The sequence below is a fragment of the Ranitomeya variabilis genome, chromosome 2, assembly GCF_051348905.1.
Source record: "Ranitomeya variabilis isolate aRanVar5 chromosome 2, aRanVar5.hap1, whole genome shotgun sequence".
NCBI classification, from domain to species: domain Eukaryota; kingdom Metazoa; phylum Chordata; class Amphibia; order Anura; family Dendrobatidae; genus Ranitomeya; species Ranitomeya variabilis.
Window position 1 is genome coordinate 810,586,193 of NC_135233.1, and position 19,697 is coordinate 810,605,889.

Consider the following 19,697-nt stretch of genomic DNA (forward strand, 5'->3'; position numbering starts at 1 on the left):
TCTGTCAGGGTGAGGAGCACAGCAGTTAGGTCAGGATTTGAAGTGGAGGGATGATGTTTGCAGGGAATAGAGACTTCCTGTTTATACAGAGAGCAGAGAAAAAAGAATAAAGTACAGGGTAGAAAGGTAACAAGAGCAAATGTAAGTACACAGTAGTTTATAACATGATGATTGTGAGGATAAAAACTTGAGCTTCAATACTAAGCAAAGCCTAATAGGACATGAGTCCATCCTGTTTCTGGAAAACACAAACAAGACAATTTTTTGTCATTTCAAACAGTCCTTTTAATGATTCTCAAACTGCAATGATTTGTCATATGTACTTAGAATTTCTTTTTTTATTTTGTAAAACTTACTATCAAGAACCATTGGATTGAGGACACTTCTGCATATTGACAGCAAAGAACATCAGACACAATGCATCAAGGAACATGTACAGTGATGCAGAAAACTGCACTTAAATTGTGAAGTCTCAAAAGGACTTAGGTCACAACCTGCTGTCATCAAGCTAGAATCCAGAACTTACCTGACATTTTAAATTGCTCAGCATTTATAAACCACCATAACCTTCCACATCACAAATGTGATTTACTCACTGGTATGTTGGAGAACTTACATGACAAGTGTTTTAAAGTGAAACTGTAACTGTGTGGGTAGTTTTGTATATACTGTAAATCCATAATGTGGTGTTTTACAACCCTTGGTGATCATAGTATTGCTACCGTAGCAAAGTTGACAATTTTACATCAGATTCAATGGTGACAGCACAGATTCCTCAGGATTCTCACACTGGGTAGTTGCATTCTGTACAGTATATAATATTTCCCATATGAATCATACTAATTCTTCCATGCTTTTTCCTGGTATTTTGCTAAGAACACATCTCCATAAAAAAGCATTGACACGTTCCTTTTCATGGATGCATTTGTAAAATATTCTATTAACAGCAGGTGGCAACCTTTGAAAACAAGATTACAGTCTGCTTTTGCTCGTTTTTCACATGCAGATGTTTGAATTAAATGTTGAAAAAGAAATCTCTGCTTGTTTGTTTCTAGATTAGATAAACATGTCTCATTTTAATTATCGGAGAAGGAAGCTGCAAATGTATCAACTGTGGATAGTAACATATTGATATCATAGGCAATTGCAGATGTTTATAAAGTAACAGTGGAACGTATCCCCAGAAATGTGTTGTATACAGATAGGACACATGTGCACAATAGATGTGCATAATCATTCCTGCTAACTCCCAAATGCAATCAGCTAAAAGATTTTTTTCAACATTTTTTGCAACTCTTTTAACAATAACTATATATATTGTGAGGCAGTGACAGGTATTATATGAGAGGGGTGATTAGGATACGTACAGAAGTGAATTGAGGCCGCTGGAGTGCATTGCAGTCACAGGCATAGCTGTGATTGAAGTGCAAAATAAAAGTAACTTTGGTCTTGGACAAGCTATTATTTTTGGAGTGAACTACAGGATGTTAGTGGGGTGATTAGCTCCCTCTAGGCCGGTTCTTACAAGTGGCCCTTGGCCACAGATTCTATTTAAAAATCCCACGGCAAAGGGTTGGTTGTCAGTATTGGTTTGCAAACTGCAGGGCATTTGGTTCTGCAACATTCAGCTTCTGTGAAAGCAACACCGTGCCAAGGGAAGCAAATGCCTGGCGCCCCCTCAGTCTGACACTGTGGTGCAGTTGCCCATTGCAACCGGTCTCAGGAATGGACTGTCTTGATTTCCGGCTGCGATCTGGTGGATACCATTTTATTTTCTGTTTGTGAGTAGGTTGGACATTAACCCCCTTAAGGACCAGAGGTATTTCCCTTTTTGAGTTTCCATTTTCTGCTTCCCTTCTTCCTACGGCCATAACTTTTTTAGTTTTCCGTCAATGTGGCAATGTTGGGGCTGGTTTTTTGTGGGACAAGTTGTACTTTTGAATGGCACCATTGATTTTACCATATCGTATAATGAAAAATTGGAAAAAAATTCCAAATGCGGTGAAATAGCAAAAAAAGTGCAATTCCCCAATTGTTGTTTGGATTTTTTTGTTACCATATTCACTAAATGCTAAATTTGACCTGACAGTATGATTCTCCTGGTCATTAAGAGTTCACAGACACCAAACATGCATAGTGTGTAAAATAAAATAAAAAAGTTGCCATTTTCCAAGACCCGCAGCGTCTCCATTATTCGGGATCTGGAGCCAGGTGAGGGCTTACTTTATGCTCACCAATCTGATGTTATTATTGATACCATTTAGGTGTGTACACGATTTTTTCATCACCCATTATTTCATTTTATTGCAATGTTGCAGCAACAAAAAAAATGTTGTTCGGGTGTTTAGATTTTTTTCTCACTGCACCGTTTACCAACTGGATTAATTATTTTTATATATTGATAGATCGGGTGATTCTGAACTCGGAGAGGCCAAAAATGTGTATATTTGATTTTCTTTTATTGCTTAAGTTTGAACAGGGCGAAAGGGGGGTGATTTGAACTTTTATATTTTTTTATTTTTTTATATTTGTAAAAACTTTTTTTTTACTTTTGGCATGCTTCAATAGTCTCCATGGGAGACTAGATGCTGCCATAATCCGATCGGCTCTGCTACATACAGGCGATGATCAGATCCTCTGTATGTAGCTGAATTACTCACTTGGTATGAGTGCCGACCACCGGACGGTGCTCATAGCAATCCGGCAGTGACAACTATAGAGGTCTGGGTTAGACATTTAGTTGTCATGCCAACCCATCGATGAAACGCAATCATGTGATGGGGGTCACTGATGGGCAAATTTCCAGCGCGATTGCAGTAAGTGCATGTTAAATGCCGCTGTCTGAGTTTAAAAGTTTTTTAAGGAATCGCAATCCTCCCGCCGCTGTTAGGGGCACATGACAGCTGATCAGATCAGTTGTCATATGCAAGAAAAGGTGTGGGCTCTTTGCCGGAGCCTGCACCAAACAGGGGATGCGTCGGGTTAAAGACACTTTTTTGAACTTTCCTGTGGTCACTGCCTTTCTGTCACACTGCACCAACCCCGCTGCACTACAGTGTATATTATATATACATTAAAATTATTCTCTATATTATATTATAGTTATATCTATATATAGAAGAGGCATTGTGATTACTCGCTAATCCCGCCCCCTGCACAGTAGCTCCGCCCCCACCACATCACCACACCCAATCCCGCCCACACCCCATTACCACACACAATCTGCACTACATCACCACACACAATCCCGTCCCCCACAAATCCTGCCCCCACCACATGACCACACATAATCCCACCCCCCACCACATCACCACACATAATCCCGCCCCCAACACATCACCACACAACCCCCCACACCATTACCACACATAATCCCGCCCCCCACCACATCACCACACAATCTCGCCCCCCCAACACATCACCACACACAATCCCGCCTCTTCAACACATCACCACACATAATCTCGCCCCCCACCACATCACCACACAATCCCGCCCCAACACATCACCACAAATAAACCCGCCCCTCCACCTCATTACCACACATAATCCCGCCCCCACCCCATTATCACACATAATCCCGCCCCCCCAGCACATCACCACACTTAATCCCGCCACCCCACCACATCACTACACATAATCCCACCCCCTACCACATTACCACATATAATCCCGCTCCCCACCACATTACTACACACAATCCTGTCCCCCACCACATTACCACACATAACCCTGACCCCCCACCATGTTACTACAGATAATCCCACCCCCACCACATTACCACACATAATCCTGCCTCCACAACATTACCATACATAATCCTGCCCCCCACCACATCACCACACTTAATCCCGCCACCCCACCACATCACTACACATAATACCGCCCCCCCACCATTACCACAGATAATCCCACCCCCCACCACATCACCACACATAATCCTGCCCCCCCAACACATCACCACACATAATCCCGCCCTCCCACTACATCACCACACACAATCCCGCCCCCCACCACATCACCACACATAATCCCCCCACCAAATCACCACACATAATCCTTCCCCCCATCACATCGCCACACATAATCCCATCCCCCCACCACATTGCCACACATAATCCCACCCCCCACCAAATTACCACACATAATCCCGCCCCCACCACATTACCACACAAAATCCCGCCCCCCACCACATTACCACACAATTCTGCCCCCAACACATTATCTCACAATCCCACCAGCCACCACATTACCACACATAATCCCGCCCCCACCACATTGCTACAGATAATCCCGCCCCCCACCACATTACCACACAAAATCCCACCCCCACCACATTACCATAGATAATCACACCCCCCACTACATTACCACACATAATCCTGCCCTCCCACCACATTACTACACATAATCCTGCACCCCGACCACATTACCACAGATAATCCCACCCCCCACTTCATCACCACACATAATCCCGCCCCCCACCACATCACCACACATAATCCCGCCCCCCACCACATCGCCACACATAATGCCGCCCCTCACCACATTACTACACATAATCCTGCCCCCCCACCACATTACCACACATAATCCCGCCACCTCACCACATCACTACACATAATCCCGCTCCCCCACCACATTACCACAGATAATTTCACCCCCACCACATCACCACACATAATCCCTCCCCCAACACATCACCACACATAATCCCCCCACCCCATTACCACACATAATCCCGCCCCCACCACAGATAATCCCGCCCCTCACCACATTAGCACTCATAATCCTGCCCCCCACCACATTACCACACATAATCCCGCCCCCACCACATTACCACACATAATCCTGCCCCCCACCACATTACCACACATAATCCTGCCCCCTCCACTACATTACCACACATAATCCCGCCACCCCACCACATCACTACACATAATCCCGCCCCCCCACCACATTGCCACACAATCCCGCCCCCCACCACATTACCTCACAATCCCACCAGCCACCACTTTACCACACATAATCCTGCCCCCACCACATTGCTACAGATAATCCTGCCCCCCACCACATTACCACACAAAATCCCGCCCCCACCACATTACCATAGATAATCCCACCCCCACCACATTACTACACATAATCCTGCACCCCGACCACATTACCACAGATAATCCCACCCCCCACTTCATCACCACACATAATCCCGCCCCCCACCACATCACCACACATAATCCCGCCCCCCACCACATCACCACACATAATGCCGCCCCTCACCACATTACTACACATAATCCTGCCCCCCACCACATTACCACACATAATCACGCTCCTCCACCACATTACCACACATAATCCCGCCACCTCACCACATCACTACACATAATACCGCTCCCCCACCACATTACCACAGATAATCCCACCCCCCACCACATCACCACACATAATCCCTCCCCAATACATCACCACACATAATCCCCCCCACCCCATTACCACACATAATCCCACCCCCACCACAGATAATTCTGCCCCCCACCACATTACCACTCATAATCCTGCCCCTCCACCACATTACCACACATAATTTTGCCCCCTCCACCACATTACCACACATAATCCCGCCACCCCATCACATCACTACATATAATCCCGCCCCCCCACCACATTACCACACAATCCCACCCCCCACCACATTACCTCACAATCCCACCAGCCACCACATTACCACACATAATCCTGCCCCCACCACATTGCTACAGATAATCCCACCCCCCACCACATTACCACACAAAATCCCGCCCCCACCACATTACCATAGATAATCCCGCCCCCCACCACATTACTACGCATAATCCCGCCCCCTAACACATCACCACACATCTTCCCACCCCCTAACACATCACCACACATAATCCCGCCCCCACCCTATTACCACACACAATCTCTCTCCCACCACATTACTACACATAATCCCCCCCAACACATCACCACACTATTGTTATTAACTTAATTTTGAGTTAATTTACCACCTCCGTAAGCGGTATTGAATGTTGTCATTATTTACTTTAGTTTAATCACCAGCAGCATTAATTACATAGCAATGAGCATGCCGAGCATTAGCTGGCTGGAAACATCTAGTTATATTATATATATATATATATACAGTATATATATATATATATATATATATATATATATATATATATACATATATATATATTAATTCAATTTCTGCCAACATGATGGATGATAATGGATTGCATAGCACACCATTTTGCTTTGCACTATTTGTGCAACATGTCCATCCTAATGCACTTTGAGTTAAATATGTGCTACGTAAATCAGCTGCATAGTATGTACACCACTTTCATCAGGTCAAGGACCTCCTTCACACGTCCGTCCTTTTGGTCCATGTGAAGTTCGTTTTCTAAGGTCCGCAAATACGGACACTCGCACACCCATTGTATTTAATGGTGGTGCGCACATGTCAGTTTTTACACATGCATCATGTGTAAATGTGAAAAACCTTCAGACATTTCCTTTTCTTCCTGCCGGAAATGCAGCAATCTGAAGGAAATGCATGCCTCACATGTGAACAGTGATGACACATAAATGACATCCATGTGATATCTGTGTGACACGTACCCAATTGAAAAGCTCCGGTGGCTGGGAAAAGCAGTGAAGTTGTCGCTTTTCTCAGACACAGCTGCAGACGGTGATGTCAGTAAGGTTAACGCAGTTCACAGCTGGCAGATTGCATAGAGGTTACTATGAGAACCACCAGCTGTAACCTGCTGTAAACTTAATGACTACTCATCACTGCAGCCGGGTTCAGTTTGCTTCGGTGGTCGTGATGAGCGGTCACGTTACTTATGTCACCGCTCATCACAGCCTCCGGAGTTGGGGATCATCATTGGACATCCTCATTACAAATTGAGGTGGAAACCTATGGATTATTTTTATTTTTAGTAATAAATGGGTAAAAGAGGGTAATTGTCTTTGAGTGCTTTTTAGAAATAAAGAATTTTGTGTGTTTCTTTCCTTTGACTACGGGATTAGTAACGGGGGTGTCTGATAGATGCCTCTCCATTAATAACCCATGGGCTTGATGACAGCAAACATTACACAGCTGACACCAACCCCACAATCCCATTACCCTGAGCGCAACCGCACCAGGGCAAGTGAGAAAAGCCAAGGTTAAGAGCCAGAATTGGTGCATCTAATGAATTTCAGGGGTGGCTGAGGGCTATTTTTAGGTTGGGAAGGGGCCAATATCCATGGCACTTTACAGCCTATTAATATCAGCCCGCAGCTGTCTGCTTAGCCTTAGCTGGTTATTAAAAATAGGGGGGACACCACATCAATTTTTAAGGTCCCATTTTTAATAACCAGCAAATGCTATGCAGACATCTGTGAACTGTTATTTATAGGTTGGAAAGCTCCATGGATATTGGCCCCATCCCAGACTAGTAAGATCAGCTCACAGTTGTCTGCATTCCCTCAGCTGGCTATTAAAATAAGGGGGACCCCACACCATTTGTTTACTTATTTTTGTGATGAATACAACTACAAAAAACTGTACATTCACTGCACTGATTATACTTCTCACTGGCATATTGCTATCTATCTATCTATCTATCTATCTATCTATCTATCTATCTATCCGTTTATCTATCTATCTACCTGTCTGTCTGTCTATCTATCAATTCTCTATCTTTGCACATTTAACAAGTAAACATCTGTTACTTCTATTTTGCATTCTATTCCAGTTCGTGTCACACTGATGGTACACACAGACGGCACATGGATGTCACACGGACACACAAATGTCCCACAGATGGTGCACTGATCTTGCACTTTGACACACAGACACGAAGCACGGATCTCACCAGGATGTGTCAAAGGGGCTTAAGAGATCTTTTTAGCTATGTTTGGACTGCCCATAGAATGTAAATGTTCAAGCAGTCGGCATTATGCTCTGCAGTGACACTCTAAAATGTCACTGAAAAGAATAGCAGCTACACAAAATTCTATAGCTGAAAGATATGAAAGCTACTTTTCAGACATACTCCCCATAGAGAAGACAGAGACGGTTTATTGCACTTTCTGCATTCCTAATCACTGTTAATACAGCACTTAGCAAATGCTATGTTATGTCTACAGTAATAGGAGATTCTGACAGCACTTCCTCTTCTGGACGCTGCAGTCAAGATAGCTATGAATTTTTTCTGCAACTTGAGCTAATATAACAGCCCCAGTTACAAGGGACATCAGATTAAAAAATAAATAAATACAATTTTGAGATATCCCTCAATGACCTTTATCATCTTATGGGGGATGCAATGTGCGATCTAACTAAGTAAATAAATAAAATCAGGAAAAGTTGCCAATCCAAATCACTGTAACCATACGAATGTATTTCACTGGTCCTTTGGGGTCATAAAAAATATTAAAATCTGATTCATTTTGTAAAAGTGTATGAAAATAGCATAAAAATTAGGCCACACTTGTCTTGAAAGAAAGATACAAAAATTATTTGACTATGTGAATGAAAGAAAAGTTTACAGCTTTTCATATGTATGAAAAATACCCAAAGCTGTGCATAGCCATGAATGGGGAAAAATTGACTATTCTTGAACATGTTAATAATGTTTGTATTGTGAACTCTGTTGACAGATCCACCGGACTCCCTATGTTGCTTACCCCATGTGAGGGGCATTGCAGTAGCTTAGGTATCCTTGGTCACGGCCACTAACAACTAACTATCAATATAGGAGTGGTCGTAACCATGGATATCTAAGCTACTGCAATGTCCTGCACATGGGGTAAGCAACATAGCAAATCACAAAAACTATACTACATTTCAAATTGGAGGTATTTGCTAATATTATTATTATTACACCTACTACATATTGGGATATGATCTTGGAGGATCTTTCTAGGATCTTGGAGATGAGAATACATCTTTAACTTTAATTCTGGGTTTGTAAATGACAACAAAAATGCTTTATCAACAAACACATTGCTGTATGGGCATTTATAGGAAGTACATTCCATGCATCCTTACTGAAAAATACAGTAACTGCAAACTAGATCTAACCAGGCTAGAAAAACATGGAAACTCATATGTTCAGCTACACAAGAAGATACATACATCAATATCTGCCTCATAAATCCCCTATATTCTCGTGTTCTCAGCTTTACAACTAGGGTTATAGTCACATGAGGTTCATAGGTAGCAGTCACACTTGAACCCTGGTTCTTTCGAGGGCACAATGACCGCTCTTTAGCATAGGAAGACACCAGTATTATAGACACCATACAATATAGTAGGTTGCTGGCTTTGTTATAGTCCTGAAGAAGACATAGTTTTCCAGTGCAATAGTACTTTTCATTAACAAAATCTGTTTTTGTGAAAATATGAAAGATAGCCCTGTGAATTAATAAAAATTGTAATCCTACTTACCAGGACATCTCTGCTCATTGCATTTTCGGACATCTTCCCCTGATCCTTCGCATTGCTGGCCAGTAATAGTAATTCCTTGACAGCTCCGTGTTCTTTTTTCCCATCCACCATCACATGACCTGGAACAGCCACTCCATGGTCCCCAATGGTTCCACTGTCCATTAGCTAGGCAAGAGAAAATAATATCATACTATAAATAAAGCTTCTATGTCTCCCTGGAAAGATCTGTGTCATGATGCTGCAGATTTTTTATTTGTAATGAATTACATGAGGTCAATCTTTTTTAAGTACTTAGAGTTTTAAATTTATAGCTAAAGACATTCTTTACTATGTGAAGATGATTGTCCTTTCAATATATCATAAAACCTATACATTTCTATTTCTAAAGGTAAATATCAAAACATATCATTAAAATATTGAGCAGCACACGGTAATTTGCTGCGTAGAATGAATATGTTTTTGAGTCTGCAGTGTTAAAAAGCCAGGAGAACATAATAGTAAAGGTTAATATGAACATTATCATTCCTTTCACCAAGCAACTTAGATGCTATAAAATATAACTTCCACATGGATGATCCCTTTATTGTCAGCTTAGTCAACCTTCTCAAAAGCCTATGAACCATATGAGAGATAGAGAATTTAAAAGGAAGTCGCTCCTATGTGGCAATGGTCATCACATCAGTTACAGTGTAGAAGAAATCGAAAACAGAGAAGCAGCCTAGAAAACAGGGTCATGAAGTACAAAATAACCTATCATTTGTTAGAACAAGAAAGTAAAGAGTAGTAAAAAAAAATTGTCAACTAAATGAAATGTAAATAAATACAATATAATTCTTTATTGATAAATTGTAAAAGTTGAACAATAAATACAATTTGGATTTCAACTCCTTACCAACTTCGGACGTATAGAAATGTCTAATCTTGGCTACATGTCTTTGTTGTGGGCTCAAGAGCTGAGCAGGCATCTTTCACGTGATATTAATCGTTATCTCCCTCTAAATACCTAGAGTGGGGCTAAGATATGCTGGTGGCTATTAACCCACCTACAGTTGAAACTAGAAGTTTACATACACTATAGTAAAAGAGATATATACATGTTTTCCAATATGGCCGACATGCATGCGCAGACATACTTCAGACTTCTGTTTTATTTTGTAATTTTATATTGTTGGTCTCCAATATGGCCAATATGCATGTGCAGACATACCTCAATCTTTTGTTTTCTCTAGCATTTTTACATTGCTGGTTTCTAATATGGCTGAAACACATGTGCAGACATGCTGGACCCCTTCCATTTCCCCTCTAGTGCTGGATTTCTTTGATCATGTGCTGTTTGTAATTTCTGGATGCTGATTTCAGCAGTGATTTTGATAACTTTAATGGTGTAGTAGGTGAGTCTTTTTATGAATATAATCACTGACACATAAAGATTTGATGAACTATTAAGCTGTTTGCTCATTATTATTATTATTATTATTATACATTTTTATAGCGACATTTATTCCATGACGCTTTACATGTGAACGGGGCAAATATAGACAAGTACAATAAACAGGAGTAAAACAAGGCACACACAAGTACAGGAGGAGAGAGGACCCTGCCCGCGAGGGCTCACAGTCTACAGGGGATGGGTGAGGATACACTAGGAGAGGGTAGAGCTGGTTATGCAGTGGTTCAGTAGACTGGGGATCACTGCAGGTTGTAGATTTGTCAGAAGAGGTGGGTCTTCAGGTTCCTTTTGAAGGTTTCCGTGGTAGACGAGAGTCTGATGTGTTGGAGTAGAGAGTTCCAGAATATAGGGGAAGCACGGGAGAAGTCTTGGATGCAGATTTGGGAGGAAGAGATGAGAGAGGAGTAGAGCAGGAGATCATGAGATGATCGAAGGTTGCGTGTCAGTAGGTAATGGGAGACCATATCACAGATGTATGGAGGAGTCAGGTTGTGAATGGCTTTGTATGTCATTGATAGTGTTTTGAACTGTAGCCTCTGGGCAATAGGAAGCCAGTGAAGGGCCTGGCAGAAAGGAGAGGCTGGGGAGTAACGGGGAGACAGGTGGATTAGTCGGGCAGCAGAGTGTAGGATGGATTGGAGTGGTGCCAGAGTGCTAGAGGGGAGGCCAGAGAGTAGGAGGTTGCAGTAGTCGAGGCGGGAGATGATAATGGCATGTACTAGTGTTTGTGTGGTTTCATGGTCAAGGAATGCACGGATCCGGGAAATGTTTTTGAGTTGGAATCGGCAAGAGGAGGCAAGAACTTGGATATGTGGCTTGAAAGAGAGGGTAGAGTCAAGGATCACCCCGAGGCACCGAGCGTGTGGGACCGGGGAAAGTGAGCAGCCATTGATATTAATGGATACGTCTGGTGGAGGGGTATAGTGAGGTGGGGGAAAGATGATGAATTCTGTTTTGTCCATGTTCATTTTTAGAAAATGAGCAGAAAAGAAGGATGAAATAGCAGACAGACATTGTGGGATTTTGGCCAGTAAGGAAGTGAGGTCGGGTCCAGATAGGTAGATCTGCGTGTCATCAGCGTAGAGATGATATTATAAACCGTGGGATTCTATGAGCTGTCCCAGGCCGAAGGTGTAGATGTAGAAGAGTAGGGGTCCTAGAACTGAGCCTTGGGGAACACCGACAGACAGGGGGCGAGATGAGGAGGTGGTGTGGGAAAGGGAGACACTGAATGTCCGGTCTGTTAGATATGATAAGATCCAGGATAGGGCCAAGTCTGTGATGCCAAGAGATGAGAGAATCTTTAACAGGAGGGAGTGGTCCACAGTGTCGAAGGCAGAAGACAGATCCAGGAGGAGGAGGACAGAGTAGTGTCGCTTGCTTTTGGCGGTTAGGAGGTCCTTGGTCACTTCAGTCAGGGCAGTTTCAGTTGAGTAATGTGGTCGGAAGCCAGATTGTAACCGGTCAAAGAGGGAGCAGGAGGAGAGGTGGAAGGACAGTTCAAGATGGACATGCTGTTCCAGTAATTTTGAGGCATAAGGGAGAAGGGATATCGGGTGATAGCTGGACACAGAGGATGGGTGAGGGAGGGGTTTTTGAGTATAGGTGTGATTGATGCGTGTTTGAAGGATGAGGGGAAGAGAAGACACCATTTGTAAGTGAGAGGTTGAAGGGGTGTGTTAGGGTTGGGATGAAGACTTTTGCGAGGTTAGGGATGAGGTGGGACGGGAGCGGGTCAAGCGTGCAAGTGGTGAGATGTGATCTTGACAGAAAAATGGAGAGCTGATCGTCTGTCATGGTGGAGAAGCTGGCTTTGGAACAGGGCTGAGAAGTCAAGAGGAGGGACATTGGGGGCTGCGGGCCAAAGCTTTGTCTGATGTTATCGATCTTCTGCTTAAAGAAGGAGGCAAATTCTTCAGCCAAAATGAGAGAGGAGGGAGGAGATGCTGGGGGACGGAGTAGAGAGTTGAAAGTGTTGAAGAGCTGTTTAGGGTTGTGAGTCAGGGAGGATATGATAGATGAGAAGTAAGTTTGTTTTGTGGCAGTGAGCGTTGACTTAAAGCTGGCGAGGGACTGCTTGTATGCAGTGAAGTGCTCAGCAGAATGAGATCTCTTCCATCGCCGTTTAGCGATCCTGGAAGCCCGTCTCAGTTCTCATGAATTTTGATCTGTAAATGATGCATTTTGTCCTATATCGATTTAAGTATATATGAATGTAAACATGCAATATGTGCACTACTCTGTATATAGTTCAACTCTTCCATTCTTTATGAACTATGGATATTCTATGTAATTGATAAATTGATTGATGCACCTTTAAATATTTTGGCATATGCACTTTAACACTGCTTGAGAAGGGTCCTCAATTTGATAGAATTTTTGCCATCACTATGGGCTATTAAATATTTCCAATTTTCTATTTTGGGAGTGTGGCCTTGATTTTTGTATGTGTATATAAATATATATACAGCTTTGGCAAAAATTAAGAGACCACTACAAAATGCTAAGTTTGTCTGATTTTTCTCTTTAGGCCAGTCTCACACGTCCAGATAATTCCGGTACCGGAGTTATCCGTGTCCGTGTGTCCATGTGCTCGCGTGGCACATCAGTGTGGCACATGTGCGGCAGCCGTGTGCCGCCCGTGTGTCGCCTGAGGACCACACGCACTGTGCAGGAGAGACAGCGCTACAGTAAGTGCTGTCCCCAGCGTGTGGTGCTGAAGGCGGCATTCATCTCTTGTACCCTGCAGCGCTCGCAGGAGAGAAAAGATGAAAAATCTATTTTTTTTGTTAAAAATAAAGTTTGGGGTCACCTCAAGGAGGCATCGTGGGAGCTGGGTGAGTATTTCTTCTGCAAGTGGGCGGGTGCACGAGGGGTGGGAGGCGGGAGGTGACCCCAAACTTTATTTTTAACAAAAAAAACTTGATCTTTCATCCCTTCTCTCCTGCAAGCGTTGCTTTCAGCCAAGCAGGACAGAAGGGATGAATGCCAGCTTCAGCACCACACACAGAGGACAGCGCTTAACTGTAGCGCTGTTTCTCCTGCGGCGGTACGTGCACACGGAGGAGAGTGCACACTGTTCTCCGTGTGCACGTGTGCGGGACGCTTTGCGGACCGTGCTGCCGGAGAAAAGCGGACATGTCTCCGTGTTTTGCACACGGACACACGGTCCGTGAAAACACGCAGGCATGTGCATAGACCTATTCATTTGAATGGGTCTACGTGTGTCAGTGTCTCCGGTACGTGAGAAAACTGTCACTACACGTGCCGGAGCCACTGACGTGTGAAACCGGCCTTATAGGTATATTTTTGAGTTAAATGTAAATTGTTCTTTTAGTCTACAAACTTCTGATAACATATCTCCGAATTTCCAAGCAATAATTTTTTTTTTCTGAAAAGCAGAAATAGTTAAAATTAAAAAAAACAGAGCTTTACGACCTTAAATAATGCAAAGAAAGCAAGTTCAAAATCATCTAGAAACAACAATACTAATGTTTTAACTCAGGAAGAGATCAGAAATCAATATTTTGCTGAATAACCATGATTTTGAAACACAGCTTTGATGTGTCTTGGCATGCTTTCCACCAGTCTTTCACACTGTTTCTGGCACAAAAATGTAAGCAGTTCTTTGTTTGATGGCTGGTGACGATCCATCAATCTCTTGATTACATTCCAGAGGTTTTCAATAGGGTTCAGGTCTGGAGAATGGGCTGCCCATGACAGGGTTTTGATTTGGTGGACTCTTAATTTTTGCCAGAGCTGTATGTGTATATATATATATATATATATATATATATATATATATATATATATATATACTAGATGGTGGCCCGATTCTACCGCATCGGGTATTCTAGAATATGTATGACAGAACTTGTTCAGTAAACGTAAACGTAGCATATAACACAGCCACATAGCACATAACCCAGCCCACGTAGCATATAGCACAGCCACATAGTATATAACACAGCCACATAGCATATAGCACAGCCACGTAGCATATAACAACCCACGTAGTATACAGCACAGCCACGTAGTATATAACACAGCCACGTAGTATATAGCATAGCCACGTAGCATATATCACTGCCACGTAGTATATCACACAGCCCACATAGCATATAACAGCCCACATAGTATATAGCACAGCCACATAGCATAAAGCACAGCCATATAGCACAGCCACGTAGCATATAACAGCCCACGTAGTATATAGCACAGCCACGTAACATATAACACAGCCCACATAGCATATAGCACAGCCACTTAGCATATAGCACAGCCATGTAGTATCTAACACAGCCCACGTAGCAAATAACACAGCCCACATAGTATATAGTACAGTCCACTGTTATGGTCTGGTGATTAAGGAGCGACATGCGACTAGCTCTGAGCAGGTGGTAACTATACCGACCGCAGTTCCTGATCTTAGCACAGACACTAGCAGTAGCCGTGGGATGTTCCTGTCACTCCCTGGACACCTCGTCACAGCCGAAGATCTAGCTACCCCTAAAGGTAGAAGCAGGAAAGCTATCTTGCCTCAGAGAAAATCCCCAAAGGATAGGACAGCCCCCCACAAATAATGACTGTGAGAGGAGAAGGAAATGACATACGTAGTGTGAAACAAGATTTAGCAAAGGAGGCCACTACTAGCTAGAAAGAATTAGTACAGGACAGAACACTGTGCGGTCAGTAATAAAAACTAGAAAAAGTCCACCGCAGAGAAATGCAAAAATCTCCACACCTGACTAAAGGTGTGGAGGGCAAACTCCGCTGCCCAGAGCTTCCAGCTTAGCTGACTAGATACATACTGATAAGCTGGACAAATGAGCAAAACATAGAAAGTGCTAAACAACAAAGTCCACAGCAAGTGAACTGCAAAAAGACAAGCAAGGACTTAGCTTTGCTGAAATGGTCAGAGTGACAGGGAAATCCTCAGAGAGCCATGACTCCAAGCTCAACAATTGACAACTGGCATTGAATTAGGGAAAAGGCCAGACTAATATAGCAGAGCCAGAAAGACGATCAGTGAAAACAGCTGCTGATGCTAAGTCCAAGAAGCAGCCATACCACTCAAAACCACAGGAGGGAGCCCAAGAGCAGAACTCACAAAAATGCTACTTATAACCACTGGAGGGAGCCCAAGAGCGGAATTCACAACAGTCCACGTAGTATATAGCACAATCCACATAGTATATAGCACAGTCCACTGTTGTGAAATTGGATTTTGGGCTCCCCCGGTGGCCACTGGTGGAATTGAACTGGTGTGCATCATCCCCTCTGTTCACCTGCTTCCATCAGGATGTGGGAGTCGCTATTTAACCTTGCTCCTCTGTCACTTCCATGCCGGTCAACATTGTAATCAGAAGCCTTTCTGTGCATGTTCCTGCTGCTAGACAACTCCCAGTTAAGTTGGACTTTAGTCCTCGTTTGTTTTTGCATTTTGTTCCAGTTCACAGCTGTAGTTTCGTTTCTGTGTCTGGAAAGCTCTTGTGATCTGGAATTGCCACTCTGATGTTATGAGTTAATGCTAGAGTCTTAAAGTAATTTCAGGATGGTATTTTGATAGGGTTTTCAGCTGACCATGAAAGTGCCCTTTCTGTCATCCTGCTATCTAGTAAGCGGACCTCAATTTTGCTAAAACCTATTTTCATACTACGTTTGTCATTTCATCTTAAATCACCGCCAATATATGTGGGGGGCCTCTGTCTGCCTATTGGGGAAATTTCTCTAGAGGTGAGCCAGGACTATTTTTTCCTCTGCCAGGATTAGTTAGTCCTCCGGCCGGCGCTGGGCGTCTAGGAATAAAAAACGTAGGCTACGCTACCCGGCTACTGTTAGTTGTGCGGCAGGTTTAGTTCATGGTCAGTTTAGTTTCCATCCTTCCAAGAGCTAGTACTTATGTTTGCTGGGCTATGTTCTCTTGCCATTGAGAACCATAACAGTTTGACCGGCCAAAAAGGGTTAAATTAATTGACAGAGAAAGGAGAGAAAAGAGAAGTCTGCTGAAGATTTTTTTTTTTTTTTTCCCTTCCCTTCAGTTCTGAGTGTGCTTGTAATTGAATCTCTTGCAAGTCTGCCTATATTGCAGCCTTTCTCTCTCTCTCTCTCCTTCTAATCCTGGAATGGCTCTGTGTTCACCTGTTTAAAATGGATATTCAGAGTTTAGCTGCAGGTTTGAATAATCTCACCACGAAAGTTCAAAATTTACAAGATTTTGTTGTTCATGTTCCTATATCTGAACCTAGAATTCCTTTGCCTGAATTTTTCTCGGGGAATAGATCTTGCTTTCAAAATTTCAAAAATAATTGCAAGTTGTTTTTGTCCCTGAAATCTCGCTCTGCTGGAGATCCTGCTCAGCAGGTCAGGATTGTGATTTCCTTGCTCCGGGGCGACCCTCAGGATTGGGCTTTTGCATTGGCTCCAGGGGATCTTGCGTTGCTCAATGTGGATACGTTTTTTCTGGCCTTGGGGTTGCTTTATGAGGAACCTCAGTTAGAGCTTCAGGCGGAAAAGGCCTTGATGTCCCTATCTCAGGGGCAAGACGAAGCTGAAATATACTGCCAGAAATTCCGTAAATGGGCTGTGCTTACTCAGTGGAATGAGTGCGCCCTGGCGGCGAATTTCAGAGAGGGTCTCTCTGATGCCATTAAGGATGTTATGGTGGGGTTCCCTGTGCCTGCGGGTCTGAATGAGTCCATGACAATGGCTATCCAGATCGATAGGCGTCTGCGGGAGCGCAAACCTGTGCACCATTTGGCGGTGTCTACTGAGAAGACGCCAGAGAATATGCAATGTGATAGAATTCTGTCCAGAAGTGAACGGCAGAATTTAAGACGAAAAAATGGGCTGTGCTTCTATTGCGGTGATTCAACTCATGTTATATCAGCATGCTCTAAGCGTACTAAGAAGCTTGATAGGTCTGTTTCAATTGGCACTTTACAGTCTAAGTTTATTTTGTCTGTGACCCTGATTTGTTCTTTATCATCTATTACCGCGGATGCCTATGTCGACTCTGGCGCCGCTTTGAGTCTTATGGATTGGTCCTTTGCCAAACGCTGTGGGTATGATTTGGAGCCTCTTGAAACTCCTATACCCCTGAAGGGGATTGACTCCACCCCATTGGCTAGTAATAAACCACAATACTGGACACAAGTAACTATGCGGATTAATCCGGATCATCAGGAGATTATTCGCTTTCTTGTGCTGTATAACCTGCATGATGTGTTGGTGCTTGGATTGCCATGGCTGCAATCTCATAACCCAGTCCTTGACTGGAAAGCTATGTCTGTGTTAAGCTGGGGATGTAAGGGGACGCATGGGGACGTACCTGTGGTTTCCATTTCATCATCTATTCCCTCTGAGATTCCTGAATTTTTGACTGAATATCGTGACGTTTTTGAACAACCTAAGCTTGGTTCATTACCTCCGCACCGGGAGTGCGATTGTGCCATAGATTTGATTCCCTAAGGGTCGTTTATTTAATCTGTCTGTGCCTGAACATGCTGCTATGCGAGAATATATAAAGGAGTCCTTGGAAAAGGGACATATTCGTCCTTCGTCATCTCCCTTAGGAGCCGGTTTTTTCTTTGTGGCTAAGAAAGATGGCTCTTTGAGACCGTGTATTGATTATCGGCTTTTGAATAAAATCACGGTTAAATATCAATATCCGTTGCCACTGCTGACTGATTTGTTTGCTCGCATAAAGGGGGCCAAGTGGTTCTCTAAGATAGATCTCCGTGGGGCGTATAACTTGGTGCGAATTAAGCAGGGGGATGAGTGGAAGACCGCATTTAATACGCCCGAGGGCCACTTTGAGTATTTGGTGATGCCTTTTGGTCTTTCAAATGCCCCTTCAGTCTTTCAGTCCTTTATGCATGACATTTTCCGTGATTATTTGGATAAATTTATGATTGTGTATCTGGATGATATTTTGATTTTTTCGGATGACTGGGACTCTCATGTCCAGCAGGTCAGGAGGGTTTTTCAGGTTTTGCGGTCTAATTCCTTGTGTGTGAAGGGTTCTAAGTGCGTTTTTGGGGTTCAAAAGATTTCCTTTTTGGGATATATTTTTTCCCCCTCTTCCATCGAGATGGATCCTGTCAAGGTTCAGGCTATTTGTGATTGGACGCAACCCTCTTCTCTTAAGAGTCTTCAGAAATTTTTGGGCTTTGCTAACTTTTATCGTCGATTTATTGCTGGTTTTTCTGATGTTGTTAAACCATTGACTGATTTGACTAAGAAGGGTGCTGATGTTGCTGATTGGTCCCCTGCTGCTGTGGAGGCCTTTCGGGAGCTTAAGCGCCGTTTTTCTTCCGCCCCTGTGTTGCGTCAGCCTGATGTTGCTCTTCCTTTTCAGGTTGAGGTCGACGCTTCTGAAATCGGAGCTGGGGCAGTTTTGTCGCAGAGAAGTTCCGATTGTTCCGTGATGAGACCTTGTGCCTTTTTCTCGCGTAAATTTTCGCCCGCCGAGCGGAATTATGATGTTGGGAATCGGGAGCTTTTGGCCATGAAGTGGGCTTTTGAGGAGTGGCGTCATTGGCTTGAGGGGGCTAGACATCAGGTGGTGGTATTGACTGACCACAAAAATCTAATTTATCTTGAGTCCGCCAGACGCCTGAATCCTAGACAGGCGCGCTGGTCGTTGTTTTTCTCTCGGTTTAATTTTGTGGTGTCCTACCTGCCGGGTTCTAAGAATGTTAAGGCGGATGCCCTTTCTAGGAGTTTTGAGCCTGACTCCCCTGGTAACTCTGAACCTACAGGTATCCTTAAGGATGG

At 43.5% G+C, this 19,697-nt stretch overlaps 1 protein-coding gene across 7 annotated transcripts in view; it reads right to left on the reverse strand.

Moving 5' to 3' along the window:
- The window catches only part of ADGRB3 (adhesion G protein-coupled receptor B3), a 1,417,427-nt gene that overhangs the window by 820,121 nt on the left and 577,609 nt on the right, over positions 1-19,697 (reverse strand). For all 7 annotated transcript variants that reach the window (XM_077289969.1, XM_077289967.1, XM_077289968.1 and 4 more), the window contains one exon: positions 9,470-9,634. In XM_077289969.1, coding sequence (XP_077146084.1) covers positions 9,470-9,634 — 165 coding nt within the window. The remainder of the gene's footprint in view (positions 1-9,469; positions 9,635-19,697) is intronic.